Raw genomic sequence first — 24,003 nt, 5'->3', positions numbered from 1 at the left:
TTCTCTAGAAAGCGATATAGAGTATGAAATCGAATAAAAGTCAAAACATGAAAAACATCAAACATGAATAAACAAACAATGGGATCAAATAACTTTATTTCATTGATAACTGAACTGTTTACAATGATTACAAGTACAGATGTCACAAAACCTCATCGGTAAACAACACCCGCAAATCATACCCGCTAGACCGGCAACAATGTTACCACACGGGTGGCTGGGGTCCTCTAACACAAAAAAGGTATGATAATATTTTCATCAAATGTATACCAGCCTTTTCCTAAACCATGTATAGAATGTGAACACTATAACATGTGTAAAAGGGACACGGAAGACGAAAATCAACCAAAGCATCATTTGGTAATGGTTTCACTGCCGAGGTTGTTTTGCCAGTATCGGTTCGGCAATAGTACGGACACTCAGTATATATTACAAAACGAATAATACTCATTTTTAATACAACTTCGTTTTCAATAAGAATTTATATTGAAACATTAATTAAAAAAGGTAAACATAAGTTCCTAACTCGATTTAAAAAAAAAAATTACAGAACTTATGGTAAATTGTATTAATTTTGTAGTAAAAAAGTAGTCATCAAATTGCATTTTGTAGCCATGAATCATCAAATTGCATTTTGTAGCCATGAGGAAGACACTCCAAGCATCACACATTTCTATAGGTTTGTACTTTGTCAACATGCATATGTTACTTTGAATATTGTGTTGGTTTTTATGTTAAGTTGAACATGTATATAAGTTTTCCTTATATTAATATACAAGTCACAATGTTAAAAAAATATATGGCAACATTTGCAGCTTACATTGCATGTTTGTAATACATGTTCTTTTTTTCTCGATACAGCCAAACAAATATGTATTGGGGAAGAAGACTAGAAATAAATACTTCACTAGAAGCTTATAACTTGTCCAAATATCAGGGGGGACCTAGCATGTTACTAGGGGTAGCCCCCATTTCCACTTGACGCTCCGGTGGTAGTGTAAATTTTGGAAAAATTCGATGTTTTTCAATTTTGTTAACCCTTTTTATATAAAACGTTGCCCCTATAAGTATTATCTAGATCCGCCACTGCCAAATATGTTGGTACAAAATATAATAAAATGTTTCTAGTGCTGAAGTTTGAACAAATACATAGGAAGAGAGGGGGGCGGGGTGTTAAAAAATATTGGGGACCGGAATTTCTAGGCAAAATCAATTTAATGAACTCATGTTATTATGTAGTAAAAAAGTACATTAATAAAAATCTGAGGTGTTCCAGTTAAGTTACCGACTTGAACTGTGGGAGATGCCGCTATATGGCGGAAACTAAGGATTATGTCTTCGCTTTGTGCCTTTTTGCTAGAAGTATTTGGTGGTAGGTGTTCGTATGGGTTAGGATTCCAGTGCCTAATTCCGTGAATACTCTCGCCAGCATTTTGTAGGTGATCTCCTCAATCGAGTCCAGGTTCCAAGAGATGGAAGAATCTTGTTCACATGATAGCCATTGCGACTGTTTGGAGATTATGGCTTGCTAGATATGAGAAGATTTTCAAAGATAAGTTTGTTCCGGTCAAGAAGACGGTGGAACTTTTAAAGGAAGACGCGTATTTGTGGGTGTGCAACAGATCAAAGATCCCAGCTTCTTCTTGGGTGAATCGGTCCGATTTTGGCGTCCGCTACCCCTTGGTCGGAAAAAAATTGGAAAAATTAGTGTAATTTTGGAAAAAATTGACGTTTTTTCGATTTCGTTACGGCTTATTTATAAAACGTTACCCCTTGGTCGGAATCCTAGATCCGCCACTGGTTGTAATTACCTTTGTTTTGTTCGGTTGATGTTTTTGCATGTCTTCTCAGTTTCTTGCTAGGCTATATAGAAGTTTTCGCCGTTAAAAAAATGAAAGACTGAATTCTAATTAACAAATGGTCCAAAAAGTAAACATTTCATCCTCTAGTGTGGACGCTTAAATTTTTATGCACGGCTCTTACCTTATTTTAATAAGAGAATTCAGCCGAATGTAAATTATTGATCAAAATTTCAAAAATTGCCGACATTGTCAGAGTCAATTTATTGGCATCTAATAAAACCACACTCCATTATTATGACAAGATCAAATGGAATAACCTTAAGCTTACACCTGGTGAAAATCAATAATGTTAAAACCAACTTCCAACTACCGGGTTCCAAACCGACCCCCCACCTTTAATTCGTTCATACACAAAAACCCCTATAAATTGCAACCTTGGACAACATTTTCTGGCACCAACAAACTTACAAACATATAGAACAAAGCTACTGTTTCCTACATCTTTAACTAGAGTACTTTAAAAATGGCAAAGATGACAATGATGGTTTTATGTGCAGTAGTGACTTGCATGGTGGTGGCTGCACCCTATGCAGAGGCTCTTACCTGTGGTCAGGTATCCAGCAGCTTAGCACCATGCATTGGCTACCTAACCAAAGGTGGTGCTGTGCCACCAGCATGTTGCAATGGGGTAAAAGGACTCAACAACGCTGCGAAAACAACCCCTGATCGTCAGGCTGCATGTGGCTGCTTGAAGAGTGCTTACAATTCCATCTCTGGCATCAATGCAGGCAATGCTGCCAGCCTCCCGGGCAAGTGCGGTGTCAACATCCCTTACAAGATCAGCCCGGGCACTGATTGCTCCAAGTATGTACAAACTTCAAATATTGTGTTCTTCTATTTAAACTTCTATTATTTTGGATCACATATTGAGTACACATATTACTTGTTTATATCTTACATATTGTGATTTTCTTTTTTCCTTTTTGTCTATTTGCAGGGTGCAGTAAGGATAAATGGCATGTCTTGGAATTTTGAGAGGCAAATAAACTATAATAAAAATAAAGAACACTGTTTTGTTCGAAGATAACATATATGGTTGTTGTGTATGTTTCTTTGGTTTGTAATGCCTTTGGCTTAACATAGTGTTCTTGTTATAAACCTTTCTTTTTGCGTAATCGTTTTTAATTTTTTATACCTCAACACCGGCCTGCAAATCAACTGCATGTGTACAGTCCCAAGTCCATATCATGTTAATAGTGATCTAATCCTCAATAATGTTGAAAACTAGCAATAAGAACACATGAGTGAATTTGCGAGTTGACAAGGGTGTAAATTCATGTTATATCTCTACCATCCAGCTACATCAACATACTAATCTATATCTGTACTACAATATATAATATAATGCATTTTAGATAGGTAAAATTGTAAATTCATAGTGTAAGCCAATTTAATTGATTGAAATTTGATGAAGTATGGCTATTAATTAATTATCTATGTTATTATTATTATTATTATTATTATTATTATTATTATTATTATTATTATTATTATTATTATTATTATTATTATTATTATTATTATTATTATTATTATTATTATTATTACTATTATTATTATTGATGCATCGCGTGAAACGAAAAAAATGAAGATTACATGTTGATTCTACGAATACCCGTGTAGCTCTTCCCCAACCCCCAAATTGTAACCCCAAAGGCCACGGAATTTGAAGTGAAAAAACAGTTTTCTCAAAATTCAATTCTGATCTTCTCATTAGCTTTAGCAACATATAAATAAAGACTGAAATTCGAAACGGACCTAAAAAAGATAACGGGCCAAATACACGGCCTAAAACAAAAAGCCCAAAATAGTTCAAAAAACATAAAAATGCAAATAAGTAATAGAAATAAGCGTTTTTTGGCCCGGACGATGACCCAAACCACCGTAGGGTGTTTGCAACAAGATGGAGCTCGTTCTCACCTTCGAATTGCCTGGTCGCACGTCCCAAACGGACCCCCGTAGCCCAAGTTAGAGCCATTTTAGTGAAGGCCTTTTTGTTACGCGGTCTTGGGCCTTCAAGTACAAAATAGCCCGTTCCTCCACACTTGGGCCCACATCATTCCCCCTGGATAGACAAAATTCGCCCTCGAATTACCAACAGTTTCATCATCAGAAGACTCTCCATAATAAGGCAACAGATGCTTCACGTTAAACACATCAGCACAACGAATGTGACTAGGCAGTTTTAGACGATATGCATTTGGATTGATCTTCTCCACGATTTCAACTGGGCCAATCTTCTTCGCCGATAACTTGTTGTATTCCCCAACTGTAAAACGATCTTTAGTCAAAACAGCCCAAACAAAGTCACCTTCCTCGAACTCAACATGCCTACGCTTCTGATCAGCAGCTTGCTTATACTTCAGATTAGCTCAGGTCAAATGATCATACACAACATTATGAACTTCATGTAGACCCTCTACAAAATCCTGAACTTTCTTTGGAATAGATCCAGAAACAGGAAGGGACATCAAATCAAGTGGTCCCCGAGGCTGAGATGAATAAACTATCTGAAATGGGCTATATCCAGTGCTCCGACTGACAGCATGATTATGAGCAAACTCAGCTTGGCACAACTTTTGATCCCATGCCTTCACATGATCACCAACCAAACACCTCAACAAATTCCCAAGGGACCGGTTAACAACTTCAGTTTGCCCATCAGTTTGTGGGTGATAAGCACTACTGAAGTTAAGTTGAGTATTCACCATCTTCCACAAGCTACGCCAAAAATGACTCAGAAATCGGGTATCCCGATCAGACACGATAGAAGAAGGTAGCCCATGCAAACGGTACACATCACGAAAGAATAGTTGGGCTACATTGACAGCATCAGTCGTCTTCTTGCAGGGAATAAAATGTACCATCTTAGAAAACCGATCCACACAAAAAATATGGAATCATTACCTCTCTGAGTACGAGGTAACCCCAACACGAAATCCATACTAATATCAACCCATGGTTGTGAAGGAATTGGCAAAGGCATATAGAGACCCGCATTGGTAGTCGTGCCCTTGGAAACCTGACAAACACGACACCTCTTCACATAACGATCCACCTCTTTTCTCATAGTTGGCCAATAATAAGAAGCTTGAACCAATTGTAAAGTACGATCACGACCAACATGCCCTTCACCATGTAACTCCTTAATAATCTTTAAGCGAAGACTAGAATCGGGAATACATAGCTGATTCCCCTTGAACAGATAACCATCATGCAAAAGAAAGTCTGACTTTTGCCCAGTTTCCACATCCTGCAAAATAACTGAGAAATAAGGGTCAATGGCTAACTGCTCACGAATGACCTCCAAACCCGGCACATCAACCCTCATAGATACAAGCAGATTACTCCTCCTGCTTAAGGCATCAGCAACCCTATTTGAAACACCAGTCTTGTGTTTGACCACAAACGTAAACTTCTCAAGAAAGGCCAACCATCGCCCATGCTTGTGAGATACCTTATCTTGAGTACGAATATGCCTTAGGGAATCATGATCAGTGAATAAAACAAACTCCTTTTGAAATAAGTAATGACGCCAATGCTTTACAGCTTGGACCACTGCATAAAACTCTAGGTCATAAGTACTGTACCTCAACTTAGGCCCAGTTAACTTCTCACTAAAATAAGCAACAGGTCGACCACCCTGACTAAGAACCCCACCAATTCCAACCTTTGAGGCATCAGTATGAAGTTCAAAAACTTGAGAAAAATTAGGCAATACCATAATTGGTGCTGTAGTGAGCTTCTCTTTCACAACTTGAAAAGCCAACTCTGCCTCATCTGTCCATACAAACGTCTTCCCCTTCATACAATCTGTCACTAGGGCCATAATAGAACTGAAGTGTGGAATAAACCGTCTGTAAAAAGAAGCAAGCCCATGGAAACTACGAACTTCAGTAATGGTAGTAGGAGTTGGCCAATTTTGAACAACCGCCACTTTGGATTCATCAACCTGTATCCCATCACCAGAAATAACATACCCCAAGAATAATACTTTAGGGGTCATGAACACACACTTCTTGGTGGCTGCATAAAAACGGTCCCTGCGAAGTAAGGCCAAAACCTGCCTCACATGCACAACATGGTCGCTGAAAGAAGCACTATAAATGAGAATGTCATCAAAATACACAACCACGAACTTCCCAATAAAAGGCCTAAGCAACTGATTCATCACACGCATAAAAGTACTAGGTGCGTTTGGTAAATCAAATGGCATCACCAACCACTCATACAATCCTTCACGAGTCTTGAAGGTAGTCTTCCACTCGTCACCCGGTCTAAGACGAATCTGGTAATAACCACTCTTCAAATCTAACTTCGTAAAAATACTAGCACCACTAAGTTGATCAAGCAAATCATCAAGTCGAGGAATAGGAAATATGTACCTCACAGTAATCTTGTTGATTGCTCGACTATCAACACACATACGCCAAGTGCCATCTTTTTTTGGAGTCAATAAAGCCGGAACAACACAAGGGCTCATACTTTCACGAACGTGACCCTTAGAAATCAACTCCTCCACCTGTCTTCGCAACTCTTTATGCTCAGCAGGGCTCATCCTGTAATGTGGTCTGTTGGGTAACTGTGACCCAGGCTCCAAATCAATATGATGTTGGATGTCACGCAAAGGTGGTAATCCATCAGGCAACTCAACAGGAAAAACATCAGAAAATTCCTCAAGCAAAGGAACCATAGCATCAGGAATTTCGACTTCCTCGGGCACTGCCTTCCCTATCAAAACAAAAACATTGTCCGTATCCTCCAACTCATCTTGAAACTGACTGATGGTCAACAAAGTACCCGACTGTTTTGCGGCTAACTGCTTAGGCTTGCTAGGAACAAGAGTGATCTTCACACCACCAAACAGAAAACTATAAGTATTGGACCGCCCGTTATGTTCTATATTACGCTCGTACTCCCAAGGTCTGCCCAACAATAAGTGACAAGCGTCCATAGGGACCACATCACACACGACATCATCCTTGTACGTGGACCCAATGGAAATTGAAACGAGTGCCCTTTTAGATACCGTCACTTCACCTCCCTTTTTCAACCATTGAAGCTTGTACGGTTTCGGGTGACTCTCTGTCTTCAAGGCCAACTTTTGAACTGCCTCTTCAGAAATCAGATTGTCACAACTCCCCGAATCGATGACAAACGTGCAAACCTTCCCCAAAATGGTACATGTTGAGTGGAAGATGTTGTGTTTCAGCCAGTCATCCCCATCTGCCTTTGGTTTATAGCAAGAACGCCTAACCACCAAGTTCACCCCAACATCACTGGTCACAACCTCCTCTTCATATTCAGTTTCTTCATCGTACACTGGGTTATTCTCATACTCTTCATACTGATCATCCTCAGACTCAGCAAATAAGTGTCTTTTACCAGCCTTTTTGCACTCAGCTTGACGATGGCCTATTTCACCACAACTGAAACATCTCGGACCACTACTGCTAGCCCCCTTAGAAGTAGGCCCGGTATTACTACCCCCCGGCTTCCCTTGACTAGGCCCGCCATCTGGTGTCCCACTGCCTGACCCAACGTTTCCCCCAGCAGGGGTAAATGAACCGCCCACCCGACGGTTTTGCTTCTCAAAGGCCAACGCCCGTTGGTGTGCCTCAGAAATGGTTAACGGATCAAAAAGATTCACGACCTCCATGATTTGAACCCTTAGACCCCCAATATACCGAGAAATAAGTTGCTCCTCCGGTTCTTGAATATCATTCCTCGCAATCAACTGGTAAAACTCTGTGGTATAATCATAAACCGATTTAGCCCCCTGTTTCAAATTCTGCAGACGCTGTTACATCAACCTTTGAAAATTATGAGGCAAAAAATTGGATCGCAAGCACTTTTTCATCTTGGCCCACGTCACGATCCTTGACTTCCCAAGTCTATTCCGTGTTAATTTCAATTGTTGCCACCACGCAGAGGCCCTACCACGTAACCTGGTAGCGATCAAGGCCACCCGCTTGTTTTCAGGCACCTCCTTGTACTCGAACACCTCCTCTACGGTAGCCAACCAATCGATGAACCCCTCCGGATTCAAACTAGACCCATCAAATTCCGGAATATCAACTCTTATTCCAGAATCCCAACGCCTGTTACCCCCCTCCACGTTCACCCCTTGGTCGCCCTTCCTGTTCGTCTTCGGAAGCCGAACCGTCACCAAATGGGTTACTAAAATCAGAACCATACCCGTCATTGGGTCCCTGCCTCCTACGATTGATCAAAACGGCCATCCGATCAGTCAACTGATTGACCACTTGATCCAACCGTTCATCCACCCTCGCCATAAGTCGCTGCTCCAACTCTCGTTCATACACTTCATCAAGAGGCCTGATGTGTGTAAAATGCAACATATAAATTACATCAAATGAGGCATAAAACTAACCCTTTTTAAGTCCTAATGTTGGAAAAAGTGTGCTTTTGTCTTCCTTTTGTATTTTCAGGGTTAAAAGAGCTTAAATGAACAAAAGAAGCAAAAATGCAGCCAAATCCAACATAAATACAAAGAAAAGGAAGAAACGTGGCATGCCCGACTCCTAGACAGCATCTCCCAAAGCAAAAACAAGAAGAAAGCTGAGCATGGGGCTGTGCCCAGCTGAGCATGGGGCTGTGCCCAGCTGAACACGGGGCTGTGTCCAGCGGACACGGGGCGTGTCCAGCTCAACACGGGGCCGTGCTCAGCGAGCACGGGGCAGTGTCCAGAATGGTCAGCCCTGGCACAAAAGACAAAGTGGTAGAAGCTTCTATTGCCCACCACGGGGCCGTGCCCAGCGGACACGGGGGCGTGGTCAGAAGTGCTGCAGGTGCATTTATTGTAATTCTGAATTACAATTAATGAAGAGAGAGAGTGTCAGACGGGCACGGGGCCGTGTCCAGCGGACACGGGGCCGTGCCCAGGCTTCTGTTCAGCCTATAAATAAGAGTGCTTGGCTTCATTTCAACTCATCCCTTGGCACACCACCTCTCTCACACTTCATCCACCACCCACCACCACCATAACACCATCATCCACCACCATCATCCATTGTCCATCATAGAGTGTGTGAGTCGTCTCGGGATCCAAGATTGATCGTAAGAGTTCTTGACAATCAAGGCCATGTTTGCCTAAGTCTCTTACATCACTTGGTGAAGACAAGTGTTTAGTATAATACTTTTTATTTTTAATCTTTTGCACTTTTTATTTGGTTTTGTATTAATGACTTTAATAACTAGTTACTTATGTTGAAGGTGATCTTTCCTTATCGTTTGTCCGTGGTGTCTTGGCATTATTTTACTGTCTATATAAAATAAAAGATTTTCACCATTCATATCTCCAAGGTCTATATGGAGGTATGTTGGCTACCTGGTCGGGGGTTAAGGGAACGGTTTGGTAAAGGTCTTGCCCTTGTTCAGCGTTTAGAGGTCCTACTTGGGACCTGGGTCAAATTTAGTAGGATCTCCTTCAATGCCCATAGGTATTGGATGGCGGGGATCCAAACTCTTTGACCCCCTCATAAGTTAACTACTATTAATACTATAACCCGGCTATTTAGGACTGTATCCCTGCTAACTCAGACTACTTAGCCGAGGGTAACGTCACCGCCAGAAGCGGGGCCTACCACAATTTGCATTAATAACTTAATTCATTATCTTTCAATAATCCGACCCTTTAGGATTGTATCCTTGCTGACTCAAACTACTGGGTTGAGGGTAACGTCGCCTTCAAAAGAGGGGCCTACTACAATAACTAAGAAAATCTCTTAAACAAGTGCAAAAGTGCGAAAATAATCAAAGGTTATACTAAAACACGTGTCGGATCCAAGTGATTCATCTTGTCTATCTGTTTTATTTTATTTTATTTTTCAGCATTTAGTTAGTTTTTACTTTTCTTAGTTTAAAACATTTTCTAACCTTTTTGATTTGATTAGACGTTGAGGATAAACCGGTATTAAAAGCTCTTGTGTCCTTGGACGACCTCGATATCTTACCAACACTATACTACGTCCACGATGGGTGCACTTGCCCATATGTGTGTTTAGTGTTAGTAAATATCGTGTTTTATAAATTTAAAACTTGGCTAAAAGTGTAAAAAGGGCTTAAATACTCATCTAAATTATATACACACTAGCACGCATCAAGTTTTTGGCGCCGTTGCCGGGGACACAAGGATTTTAAGAAAGCTTAAAATCGACGGCTTAATCAGTTTTACAAAACCTTTTCAAAACGCGCGCATTTTTTCTGCATTTTAGTTTAGTTTTGCATTTACAGTAGCCTGAACACGGGGCCGTGCTCGCTGAACACGCCCCCGTGCTACATATTTTTAGAGTAGATACCCAGATACAGAGTCTGAACACGGGGCCGTGCTCGCTGAACACGCCCCCGTGCTCAACGTGACCAGTAAATTTAATTAAAACGCCCAGATACAGTCCCTGAACACGGGGCCGTGTTCACTCAACACGGGGCCGTGTCCAGCTTCTGTTTCCATCTTTATTTTTGTTTTTCTGGTCCCGAGACTCAGTTGTGATCTGTTGAGTGATTCTTATGGATCAATACTCAAGAGGTTACAACTACACCTATGATGAGGATGAATATAGGGGTAATTATTGCACTAATTGTCGTAATGCACGCTCGGTTCAATATAATACTTCATGTCAACCATCCAATTCATACAACCATTATGAGGAGCCAAGGTACGAGCCATCAACCTCATACACATCCTATGAAGACCAAAGGTATGAACCTCCTCCCTCATACTCATATTTTGATGAACCAAGGTATGAGCCTTCATACTCATACTTTGAAGATTCAAGACATGAGCCACCACCTTCATATTCCTATTATGAGGAACCATGGCGTGAACAACCCACCTCATATGAGTACTATGAAGAACAAAGTTTCGACCCTTATCCATCGTATACTTATCATGAAGAACAATGGTGTGAGCCATCTACTTCATATGGGTACTATGAGGAACTAAGGATCGAACAACCGGATTCAAGCTTTGAGGATCCCGATCCTTACTCTATCACCGACATAGCCGATAGGATAATAGAAAAACTCAAATTTATCGAAAGATGCATAAAAGAATCTCACGCAAGGGAAGAGGAGTCCCGCGCAAGAGAAGAATTAAAAAAGGAAGAAACGATAAATGAGGAGTTAAAAATGGAAGAACAAATAAGTGAAAAACCGACACATGAGTTAAACAACGAAAGGGGCGAAGTCGATAACGTTAAATTACAAGAAGAGTCTAATTTTAAAGAAATTAATCTCTTGTCACCTTCTTTCGAAAATCATTGTTTAGTACCAACTCATGCTAAGTTTTTAAAAGAGTTAAACACTAATACAAAAATAGAAGAAATGGTAAGTGTTAAGTTAACTAATGATCAAACCTCGCTAATAAAAGAAGATCCTTTTGAAATTAACATTACACCGGTTCCATGTTTCTTTCAAAATTCATTTATTAGTAATATCACCATTGATAGAGATCTTTGTGTTAACATAATGCCTAACTACATTTTTGAAAAGCTAAGTATTAGTGATTTTGCTCCACTTCAAATACCCATTTTTCTATCCAATCGGAGAATAATAAAATCAATCGGTGTAGTTGAGGATATCTTGGTTCAAACAAATCAAATGGTAATCCCAACCGACTTTGTCATCCTTGATGACGCTCCTCTAGTGTTGGGACGACCTTTTGTAAAAACTCACGAAGCTTTGAAAAACCGGAAGTACAACAATCTACCTCTTCAATTAGGGGCATTCAAAAGAAGCATAGATCTTGAGCGCTCAATGAAATATCCTTTTGGCAATGACGACCCCCTAATTGAAGATGAGCCAGAGCCACCTGATAAGGTGGGTCTAGCCAAGGACCTTTATAAACGTGGCGCACCACGGAGGCATTCCGCGGAACTATCCTTAGTTTTAGATTAGTTTAACTTTTATGCTTTCTAGTTTAGTTTTAATTTGCAGGAATAAAACACACTCGGGATGGTGAAGGACACTAAGGGAAGCTTGAACCAACACCCCAAGCACAAAAACAGAGCCTCTTGACAATTTTTCTTCATTACAGCAAGTTCAGCACGGGGCCGTGCCCACCCAACACGCCCCCGTGCCCAAAAATTTGCAGAAATGCCCAGTTCAGGTACCTGGACACGGGGCCGTGCTCATTGAACACGCCCCCGTGCCCAGCCTTCTGTTTACTTTTGGTACTGGCAGTCTGGACACAGGGCCGTGCTCAGCCAACACCACCCCGTGTTCAGCTACCCAGTACCATAAAATCTTGTTTTTAACCCACTTTTACACATTCTAATCAACCGAAAACCTTATTTTTGGGACACATTGAGGACAATGTGTAATTTAAGTGTGGGGGGATGCTAAAACCTTGAATTTTGCAAGTCCTAATTACAAGCCTTACACAAAACTCTATTGGAACCGCTAAACACCCCAAATTTTTTCAAAAACTTTTCGTTTTTTTTACTTGTCTTGGTTTAATTTGGGAATAACAAGTTCTAAAAAGGTTATATTTTTACAAATTTACAACCGATAGCGTCGTGATAACAAAGAACCAGCATAAGAAAATTATGAAACGGCATAACAAGTCTAGTTAAAAATTCGATTATATATACTTGATCACATTAAAAACCCATTCCCACAAAAGTGAGTTTTGAGCCTTTATTGAGCATACAAATACACATCTTTAGATTAAATGCTCATTTTTCGTTTCTTGTGTGAATAGCCGCTTGGTTTCTTACAACTCTAGAACTTGCCACGACAATACATTCACGGTCCTTACCAACTTAAACCTGAGTAAGTAAATGATGGAGGCATTAGGACTAAACCTTTTTCTTTCAACACCATTATTTTTCTTTTTTTTACCACCTACCCAAAATCCCCCTAGTTAACCCCTTTGAGCCTAAACCTTTTCGTTTCTTTCCCCAAAACAAACACCCTTTACCCACCAAAACCTTTTTCATTTTAAACCTTTTATTTTAGTAACAAAGCTCGGTTTTCTTGTGACACAAAAAAAAAGAAAAAAAAAAGAAAGAAAAAAAAAGAAGAGAGAAATGAAGTTAGCAATAAACAAACAAGCTCATCAAAAGAAACCTTGTTTGAAAAATGCTTCAAAAAAAAAAAAAAACCAGAGAAACTCTTACGAAAACCGACGCTTTTTACGCTTTTCGCCCTTTTACTAACCACTAACCCAACCACCCACCTTTAGCCCAAGCCTAACCCTTCACCCAAAAAGTCCTCTTGATATTTACAAAGGTATAAAGTTAAAAAGGAGGAGGATTGATTGCTTGGCAAGCTTATGGTAGGAATAAGTTCCATGCCGCTCTCGAGTGATTCACTAAAAAAATACACCTTCGGCCGAGTGTGAGTGATTTCTCCCGTGAGGTATGTGAACTTGTATATAAGTGAAATTTTAAAGAGGCATGTTATGCCCAAATAAGTAGTTTCTCTTATGAAACGTTCTAAATAAATCATAACGAATAAGACTGTAAATGGTATAAAAATAAAACCCAATAAAGATCTTGGATTCCCGACACTCAAGACAAGCCCAAAACCTTCTCTTCTACCCATTCCATTTGGGAGTGTAAGCCACATATTAAAGAGTTTTGCTTGAGGACAAGCAAAGATTCAAGTGTGGGGGTATTTGATGTGTGTAAAATGCAACATATAAATTACATCAAATGAGGCATAAAACTAACCCTTTTTAAGTACTAATGTTGGAAAAAGTGTGCTTTTGTCTTCCTTTTGTATTTTCAGGGTTAAAAGAGCTTAAATGAACAAAAGAAGCAAAAATGCAGCCAAATCCAACATAAATACAAAGAAAAGGAAGAAACGTGGCATGCCCGACTCCTAGACAGCATCTCCCAAAGCAAAAACAAGAAAAAAGCTGAGCATGGGGATGTGCCCAGCTGAGCATGGGGCTGTGCCCAGCTGAACACGGGGCTGTGTCCAGCGGACACGGGGCGTGTCCAGCTCAACACGGGGCCGTGCTCAGCGAGCACGGGGCAGTGTCCAGAATGGTCAGCCCTGGCACAAAAGACAAAGTGGTAGAAGCTTCTATTGCCCACCACGGGGCCGTGCCCAGCGGACACGGGGGCGTGGTCAGAAGTGCTGCAGGTGCATTTATTGTAATTCTGAATTACAATTAATGAAGAGAGAGAGTGTCAGACGGGCACGGGGCCGTGTCCAGCGGACACGGGGCCGTGCCCAGGCTTCTGTTCAGCCTATAAATAAGAGTGCTTGGCTTCATTTCAACTCATCCCTTGGCACACCACCTCTCTCACACTTCATCCACCACCCACCACCACCATAACACCATCATCCACCACCATCATCCATTGTCCATCATAGAGTGTGTGAGTCATCTCGGGATCCAAGATTGATCGTAAGAGTTCTTGACAATCAAGGCCATGTTTGCCTAAGTCTCTTACATCACTTGGTGAAGACAAGTGTTTAGTATAATACTTTTTTTTTAATCTTTTGCACTTTTTATTTGGTTTTGTATTAATGACTTTAATAACTAGTTACTTATGTTGAAGGTGATCTTTCCTTATCGTTTGTCCGTGGTGTCTTGGCATTATTTTACTGTCTATATAAAATAAAAGATTTTCACCATTCATATCTCCACGGTCTATATGGAGGTATGTTGGCTACCTGGTCGGGGGTTAAGGGAACGGTTTGGTAAAGGTCTTGCCCTTGTTCAGCGTTTAGAGGTCCTGCTTGGGACCTGGGTCAAATTTAGTAGGATCTCCTTCAATGCCCATAGGTATTGGATGGCGGGGATCCAAACTCTTTGACCCCCTCATAAGTTAACTACTATTAATACTATAATCCGGCTATTTAGGACTGTATCCCTGCTAACTCAGACTACTTAGCCGAGGGTAACGTCACCGCCAGAAGCGGGGCCTACCACAATTTGCATTAATAACTTAATTCATTATCTTTCAATAATCCGACCCTTTAGGATTGTATCCTTGCTGACTCAAACTACTGGGTTGAGGGTAACGTCGCCTTCAAAAGAGGGGCCTACTACAATAACTAAGATAATCTCTTAAACAAGTGCAAAAGTGCGAAAATAATCAAAGGTTATACTAAAACACGTGTCGGATCCAAGTGATTCATCTTGTCTATCTGTTTTATTTTATTTTATTTTTCAGCATTTAGTTAGTTTTTACTTTTCTTAGTTTAAAACATTTTCTAACCTTTTTGATTTGATTAGAGGTTGAGGATAAACCGGTATTTAAAGCTCTTGTGTCCTTGGACGACCTCGGTATCTTACCAACACTATACTACGTCCACGATGGGTGCACTTGCCCATATGTGTGTTTAGTGTTAGTAAATATCGTGTTTTATAAATTTAAAACTTGGCTAAAAGTGTAAAAAGGGCTTAAATACTTATCTAAATTATATACACACTAGCACGCATCAAGGCCTGTTGTTGTTTCTCCTCGGAGGCATTTTGAGCCAGGAATTCGGCTCTGATACCAACAGATGCAGCGCGTGAGATGAAAAAATGAAGATTACACATTGATTCTACGCATACCCGTGTAGCTCTTCCCCAACCCCCAAATTGTAACCCCAAAGGCCACGGAATTTGAAGTGAAAAAACAGTTTTCTCAAAATTCAATTCTGATCTTCTCATTAGCTTTAGCAACATATAAATAAAGACTGAAATTCGAAACGGGCCTAAAAAAGATAACGGGCCAAACACACAGCCTAAAACAAAAAGCCCAAAATAGTTCAAAAAACATAAAAATGCAAATAAGTAATAGAAATAAGCGTTTTTTGGCCCGGACGATGACCCAAACCGCCGTAGGAAGTTTGCAGCAAGATGGAGCTCGTTCTCACCTTCGAATCGCCTGGTTGCACGTCCCAAACGGACCCCCGTAGCCCAAGTTAGAGCCATTTTAGTGAATGCCCTTTTGTTACGCGGTCTTGGGCCTCCAAGTACAAAATAGCCCGTTCCTCCACACTTGGGCCCACATCAATTATTATATATATTAATATACATTTGTTTGGGATAAAAAAAGTAATTTTTACATGATACGAAGATGATACGAAACATTATAAAGTGAAAGATTGAAACTTAATACCAGAGATACTAAGATGCGATATATTAAGACGTTATGATATATTGATTATAAAGTGAAAGTTTGAAATTTAATTCTCCATACATTCTAACCTAAAGACCGATCGTCTTTTCCCTTCAATATAGTTGTTTTTTAACCTCCTAATAACCAATAACTGCATCTTTTTATTTTTTTAATCTTATTTAAATTTATTATTGTACTGATATTGATACCTCCGTCACATCACACAGGTTCCCTCTAATACTGATTATGTTGCTTTTATTATATATAACTAGTAGTAAGACTCGTGTGCAAACACATGTTGCTTTTAGAAAACCATGAATAACACATTTTAATAGAAACTAAAAAAATAATTAGCGCACACTTACAAAATTGATATAAACTAACGTTCAACAGGTTTAGTCAACAAGAGTTCCATGATGTACTCATATAAAAATTTTGACAATGTTTTTCCGTAACAACCAACCATGTACGGTTAGGAAAAGCTGTTATAGTAACATGTTTCGTAGGTAGTATGTTCTTCAGCTTATGATAGGTAGTATGTTCTTCAGCTTATGATGAACAAAAAATCTATTGATAAGCTGCAAGTACAAAAATAATTATTTATATTAAAGAAAGTTTTATAAAATTTACCAAATACTACTAAAGAAAAGCAGTTATAGTAACATGTTTCCATCCATCATAATGATTCAAACCATACCCTAAGGAGCTAACTTGTAATCAGTTACCCAATTGTGGTAACTCCTCGGTAAAATCTGTATACAAAGTAAAAATTAATACAAACATAAAATAAAGAAATAAATTTGATAATAATATTTGCATACCTAAGAATTCATCTTGTTGTTTGATAGATAACGTAAAAAAATAATTAAGCATTGTCAATGATAATTGAACTTTGAATTGGATGAAGATGGTTTAGGTATTATGTATATTTATAAGACAAAGTTATTTATGGTTATAGAAATAGGCTCAATTATGGTGCAAGTAATTTTCTATTATTTACAAAAAATATATCATTATTCTATAGAAGAAGATATATTACAAAATTATAAAACATAAAATTTGTAATTACAGATTTTATTATATAAATATAGGTTTTCACGAAATTATGAACTCTAAAAACGTAGATCGTGTTACTTAGGAAGAAATAGACATCCATAATTAGAAAAAAAGAATCATACAATACAAATGTATAAAAGTCTAAAAAAACAAATCAATATTAGACACAACCATAATACATAACACATCTTAAATAAATTTACAAAACATAACATTAAAGTTGTTTAGATACAACCATTATAAAAACCCATATATATAATTGTTTAAAATCACAAACAATAAGGTTAGTACAAAATACTAAAAGAGTTTGTAACAACACCCATAACACCTTCTTCAGAATCAACTTGCCAACATCAGGTTCGTAAACGAATGTGCATTTTTGCGGTGCCTTGATATCGTTCGGAATGAGAAACTTTTTTCGCCATTGACTTGTAGCATATCTGAAACCTTGACCATGCTTCTCAGGTCAGAAATCAATAACAGTGTCTACTACATGCAGATTCGAAATGGTCAACTTCAGCGACATGTCAATACGCGACATCTCGGCAACTCTTGCATTAAGGCGCTAAAAATAAAATAAAAATACAATAATCAATATGAAGATATACATGTTTTTAAAATAAATTTAGGAAATCTTCTAAACGTTTCTAACAGATGCATAAACTAAATAGATAACATAACTTACAAAGCGACAGTCAAATTTCCATACAAATTGTACCAGATGATAATCATGATCATGTACGGTATCATCAGAAGAACCACCACTATCTTCATAGTCCTCATCATTAGAATCCATAGAAATGTCAGTGCTAGAAGTACCATCGCCTGAGTCATGATAATTACTATCCTCGTCCAGTGAATCAGATTCATCATCAAAGGCTGGTTGGTTATCAGGTAACTCAACTACTACATGAGTAGCATTAGATGTCTGACCAACAGGCTTATCAACACCACTAGTTGTGTTTTCCATTGCAGCTTTAGGTACCAAAACTTCACATCGAAATCAAAGAGAGTCAAATGAAAGTTATAGTAAAAAAGGTATCTTATACCAACAACGCATTTTTCATTAAAACCAAGAAAACCTACTACCTTCTTCCATCCGTCACCAAAGAAATAACACTTGCTAATAGGATCTTTTTGAATAAAAAAATCAAACCAATTCCACGCATTGATATAAACCTTCATCGCTCCCTTCAGCTTAGAAACACCAATAGTGTTCTTCACAAAATCGATGGGTAGAAGCTACATAAAAAAATGTTAGCATTAACATCCTTAAAATTAATCTACTTTATTTAAAACATGAATAAATAGATACGACTATAACTTACCAAACGTTCAATTGTATTTTCATTAACAAAATGGTAGAAAGACTCAATATATATACTTTTTATCCACAAAAGATGAAATAACGCTGAACATAACAAACTTTTTGTGACAATGCGGATAAGGTGCAACCTTCAAAAAAGATGTCAGCAAAAAAGTATATGGTCCGATTTTCCTAAATACAATCACCGTTCCTTTGATAAAGAAAGATCAGCAACAAATTTTTCCCACCCTTCCATGAAAGCAAAACAACCATTGTGTTCGGCAAAATTAACCAACCAAGTCTTATCATTCACACACCTTACGACAACATTGTTATTATCAACAACAGATGATACACATGTCTTGCAAAAGAGTTCGGGTATAACCTGTAAGATAAATACATATGTGTTGATGCATTTTTGTGTCTGTCACTAGTCTTGTACGTTATGTTGTATTTTGTACAGTCTTTTATCAGTTATCGATTCTGTATTCGCAGTCGACCAAGTCAGATATCCTCCTATCCGCTTGTGTCTGACTTGTTTGTCTCCTTTGTTTATGTATTGGTCGTAAAACTATGCATGTTGCATGTTAAGGGTATATCTGTCCATTTGTTAGTGTTGTTTGTGCCTTCTGTTCTGCTGTATGTTATGCAGAAACAGTAAACATTTTGCAGTCTTTGGCGAAACAAGTCTGTTTCGTCGAATACATGTCGACGAAACAGACATGGTCATATTTGTTTCTGTTTCGCCAAAGTGGTCAACGAATCACATGTGACCGTTGACTGTTGGGCTTGGTTTTGGGCTTAGATGCGTTTCGTCGGCCCATGTTCTGTTTCATTATGGTTATCAGCCCAGCTGCTATATAAGGCACATATAGTCACAGTTTAGAACTAGAGATGAGAGAATACCCTTCAAGCTTTTAAACTGTGTTTGTATCATTTTGTCATATCTCATCCAGTTAATCATACGAGTGTGTTTCTTTGGTTAACCATTGTGTGTTATTGTGTTCTATGTTTGATTTGCTTAGTTAAGTGGATTCCGCACACTTAACTTTGTTTGTTATAAACAAGGTTTTGGTAGTGAAAATCGATCCTCCGATTTCGGGACCTACAAGTGGTATCAGAGCGGTGGCTCTTATCCTTGTTTAAAATCAAACATAGTTCGGTTGGTTGTCTAGTGTTTGTGTTTTTCTCAGAAAAGTGTTCTTAAAAACTTTAAATTTTCTGGAAAAAAGATCTTTAAAATAGTGGATATTGTTTGGTTTGTTAAGAGTTTTACCGAAAACCATACTAGTTTGAGTGTACACATGCAAACTGTTGGTTTTGGTTGAAAGTTTTAGACACACAGTGACTAATCAAAGTAAATGGGTCCATAAACAATGCTTAGAGAAGACATGCTCGCCTATAAGTGAACACTCACCCCAAGAGTTCCCAGGTAAGAGTGACTGGTCCGATTATGTGGATTTGTACGAACACTCTAGCCTTAGACAGAAACCCAGGGTACAGTCATTCACTCTTCCAGTTTGCACGTGTCCACATCATTTAGACCCAAACTTTGACGGGATTTTGAAAACTCGAAAGGCACTAAGCCAAATATGAGTTAAACTGGAAGTGTTCAAAACAATAATATAAATCATTTGAAAAATAGAGGATTGTTTTTCAAAAATCGTTTTAGAAATCTGGGTTCTTGTTTTGATGATCACCTAAGGATAGGTGAAGTGCATGTTTTAAAATCTAAACACAAGACAACTTGTGTTGGGGTCCTAGAAAGGTTATAGTCTAGGTCAAAGCATTACTAATAACCTAATTTCCTATAACCATTGGCTCTGATACCAACTCTTCTGTCACACCCCGACCACGTAAAACATCAAATCGTGGCGGAAACGTCGGGGGGTGTTGTAACAGAATTATTGTTTCACAACTATGGCATTTAAGGTTATATTTTATTTATCAACAAAAGAGATACATTGTCTTAAAACAACTGAAACATAGAGTACATAACATGTTTTAACTAGTCTAGCTTCATTTTATAGTCACTAAGGCCCAAGTCCACCCTGGCGTATCACGATCAAGCTATGCATTAGCTCCTGAAACACATGTGAAAATAAAGTACGTCAGCATAAAAATGCCTGTGAGTAACATAGGTTTTTGTGAAAATAGGATTCATGACTTAGGTTTTAGAAAAGGGTTGTTTAACAAAGTCAGTCATGATCCTTGTAACATGTTCTGTTTTATAAATCATTTGAAAAGCGATGATAAAGTAGATGATATGTAAAAGAGTAATGTAAGGTTAAATGAATAACTAAGTAAAATGAGTTTGTATATAACGAACAGTTTTGTAAAACAATGTCTTGTGAAAAATATGTTATTTGTAAAAATGTATAAGTCCACATTGAATGATTTAAATAACGCTACGACATGTAATATAATACAAGCACTTATATATATAGGAAATACGAGCGGCATATCCACCATGCTTGTATCACATTACACACGTCTCGTTACTTAAATCACTTACCCAAACAAACCACCAATGTAAGTTGCCCATGTCTAAACCATTTGTCCAATGTTATTGTGAAAACCATGTCAAAATGTGTATATCAATATCAAAAATGCCTATGTCAAATATCAATCATGTAATGTGTAATCAAAATGTCATGTATGGTTAGTGAAATATGTATCAACTAAACCATAGGCAAAAATGCACAAAACAATGTATTGAAGTAAAACATGGTTTAAGTCAACGCTATGTTTTGTGGGAAATGCATGCTATAATGAATACAGACATTTATGCGGTATTGTGAAAATGCATACATCCAAGCCTTGCAACTGTGGTGATAAACCTTTAAACAAATTAAAGGTCTATCTGTCTAAATGTTTTAATCGAATTCGGTCATTCCTTCCATCCAAACATACCCAGGATGTCAGGAACGGGAGTTGTCAATTCCTATGGTACCATTACCTACTAACGAGCGGCGTAGCTAATGTTAATGAATGTATATGGTCCCACTTAAACAAACCAAATGTCATACCCAAAATGTAAGCATGTGAAAACAATGCACTAAGTATGATGAACATACATAGCGTGAAATGTCATGTAAAACAAATGCACTAAGTATGATGAACATACATAGCGCGAAAATGTCATGTAAAACCAATGTACTAAGTATGATGAACATACATAGCATGAATATGTCATGTAAAACAATGTACTAAGTATGCGCTAAACGAACATGCGTAGCGTAAAATGTCATGTAAATCGATGTATTAATGAACATAGCAAGTATATGATATGAAAGCATGAAATCATGAAAGTAACAAGTAGGCACATGTGTTTCACCCCAAAATGTTTGAAAAAACAGTAAAAGAGGGGTCTATTTACTCACTTGAGATTGCTTAGAAGTCGTAGGATAACCACCAAGCAATGCTAGAAGATCACGGAATCAAACGGCACCTATATAGGCATCTATATTAATAACCGGACCAAACGGAGGATCGGGTAGTACGAGGGTTCGTAAACCAAATAAGTGTGGGAACTTATGTAATATGGTTTGACAAAGCCTACATACTAAAACGAAACCTATCCTAAGTGCTTTTGACCCGTTACGACCCGCTTTGGTAGCTTATGCTACTTTAACGCGTCGTTTGCGTAAAACGCGCTTGAAACGCATAACTAGCCCTATGACAAGCAAGATATGCCTTAACACACTTAATATTGTTGCTAAATCAGTTTAGGTGTCAAAAATTATGTTACATAAGTTTAAAATGAATTTTAGTGTAAAAAGGGCATTTTGGTAATTCACCTAAGGCATAAGAACCACTTATCATACAACTACTTAAACGGCGTGACCATAAGGTATAACCTCGGAAGGTTATTCCCTATACAACTATAGTCACCTAAAGTGTTTGGTCGGGTCCTAAAGATCGACCAACTGGGTCGGGTTCGTAAGCATAAGCGATTGATTAGATCGCTTACCCTTACGACCCTAAACAAGCACAAATCTAAAAGCGACGAGCTAAACATGCTAGAACATGTTTAGTAATGTTAGAAAACAGGTTTGGTATTAAAACAAACGGTTTTAATACCCTAGAGTAGTTTGGTTACAAAATACGCGAGAAAGCGTATTTTGGCCGAAACTACGACTCGTCACTGAGCCTAGATAACTTGTTAATCAGTAGGTATAGTCGCTAGGGACTATAACCATCGTGATTACGCTCACGTTATGAAGTTCAAACGAACTTCGCATTGACCATAAACTGGTCAATGCAGAAAGTCAAACAAAGTTTGACTTTCGAACTCGAAAAGCAATAAAAGAACGAAGGAATACTTACAACGGGTCCCCGCAAGATTGAATTCCGAGTATTCTCACGTATGAAGTGTCAAAGCACCCCAACTTAGAGAACAACCTAAGAATTCAAGTGGGTTTTGCAATGGGGATGGATGGGTATTTATAGGAAAACCAAGACCGTTAGGATCGTTCCTCGATAAACGTGCTTCGATCTTGGCCGTACAACACATAGCCACTGAAAATATAAACCCATGGGAGCCCCTAGTATTGATAAAAACCATTTGCAAGTGGTTTGGAGGTGCAAAACAGCTGCAACCAGCTGTTTACAACATTTTTGCAGATCTGGGAGTCTGACGCGCCCCGCGTAAGGATTACATGAATCCTTACGCGCCCCGCCTAAGGGTCCAAGTTCAGAAATTGCAGTTTTAGTCCCTGCACTTCAGAAACATGCATTTTGGCCCATTTTTGGCACGTTTAAGCCCCGTTAACCTCATTTCAAGGCTCTAAGATGAAGTTAAAGTGTAGGGGACTCAAAACATGCTCAAAAATATCTCGGATGTCGGTTCGTTTGGTCGTACGATCGCGATGTTCGCTTAATTACGACGGAATGCGCATAAGCGCGAAAAACGATCCAAATTGCGCGACAAATGGATTTTTCTCATGCCAAACATTAAAACATAATATTTTAATGCTTACATAAATTTTTGGATGTCCGGAAGTATTCAGAACGCAAGATATGCGCGAAAGTGCAAACTTATGCACTTTTTGACGCTTTTAGTCCCTGAATGAGCATAAAGTTTATTTTAGCACACCAAACCCCTCAAAGCCTATTTCTAAGCTATGTAAAGGATATTTAAGGTGTGTTTAACTTATGATCATGTTCCGGAATGTTCGTTACAGTTCAGATTTGCATACTTTCGCAGTTTGCCAATTTTAGTCCCTGTAAGCGAATAAACTAGATTTTGCCATACCAAAGCCTTCGAAACTTATTTCTAAGTTATGTAAAGGTTATTTAAGGTATATTAAGCATAAATTGATGTTCCGGAGTATTTGTTGCATATAACTGATTACGTTTTCGCACCAGTTTGCGTATAATTCTCCAGAAAGCGATATAGAGTATGAAATCGAATAAAAGTCAAAACATGAAAAACATCAAACATGAATAAACAAACAATGGGATCAAATAACTTTATTTCATTGATAACTAAACTGTTTACAATGATTACAAGTACAGATGTCACAAAACCTCATCGGTAAACAACACCCGCAAATCATACCCGCTGGACCGGCAAAAATGTTATCACACGGGTGGCTGGGGTCCTCTAACACAAAAAAGGTATGATAATATTTTCATCAAATGTATACCAGCCTTTTCCTAAACCATGTATAGAATGTGAACACTA

The 24,003-nt window shown here is 38.5% G+C and overlaps 1 protein-coding gene across 1 annotated transcript; it reads left to right on the top strand.

The window, feature by feature from the left end:
* Nucleotides 1–2,236: 2,236 nt before the first annotated feature.
* LOC110899834 (non-specific lipid-transfer protein-like) lies at nucleotides 2,237–2,977 on the top strand. The gene is made up of 2 exons (XM_022146724.2): nucleotides 2,237–2,666; nucleotides 2,800–2,977. Exons 1-2 carry the CDS (start codon nucleotides 2,326–2,328, stop codon nucleotides 2,807–2,809), a joined length of 351 nt encoding a protein of 116 aa, XP_022002416.1. The 5' UTR covers nucleotides 2,237–2,325; the 3' UTR covers nucleotides 2,810–2,977.
* The last annotated feature ends 21,026 nt before the right edge of the window (nucleotides 2,978–24,003 follow it).

This window comes from Helianthus annuus, chromosome 13 (genome assembly GCF_002127325.2).
Source record: "Helianthus annuus cultivar XRQ/B chromosome 13, HanXRQr2.0-SUNRISE, whole genome shotgun sequence".
NCBI classification, from domain to species: Eukaryota; Viridiplantae; Streptophyta; class Magnoliopsida; order Asterales; family Asteraceae; genus Helianthus; species Helianthus annuus.
This window is presented reverse-complemented; position numbering and strand designations above follow the sequence as displayed.

What these genes read in the sequence shown, in the direction of transcription:
- LOC110899834 (XM_022146724.2), top strand. Translation starts at nt 2,326, where the DNA reads ATGGCAAAGATGACAATGATGGTTTTATGTGCAGTAGTGACTTGCATG.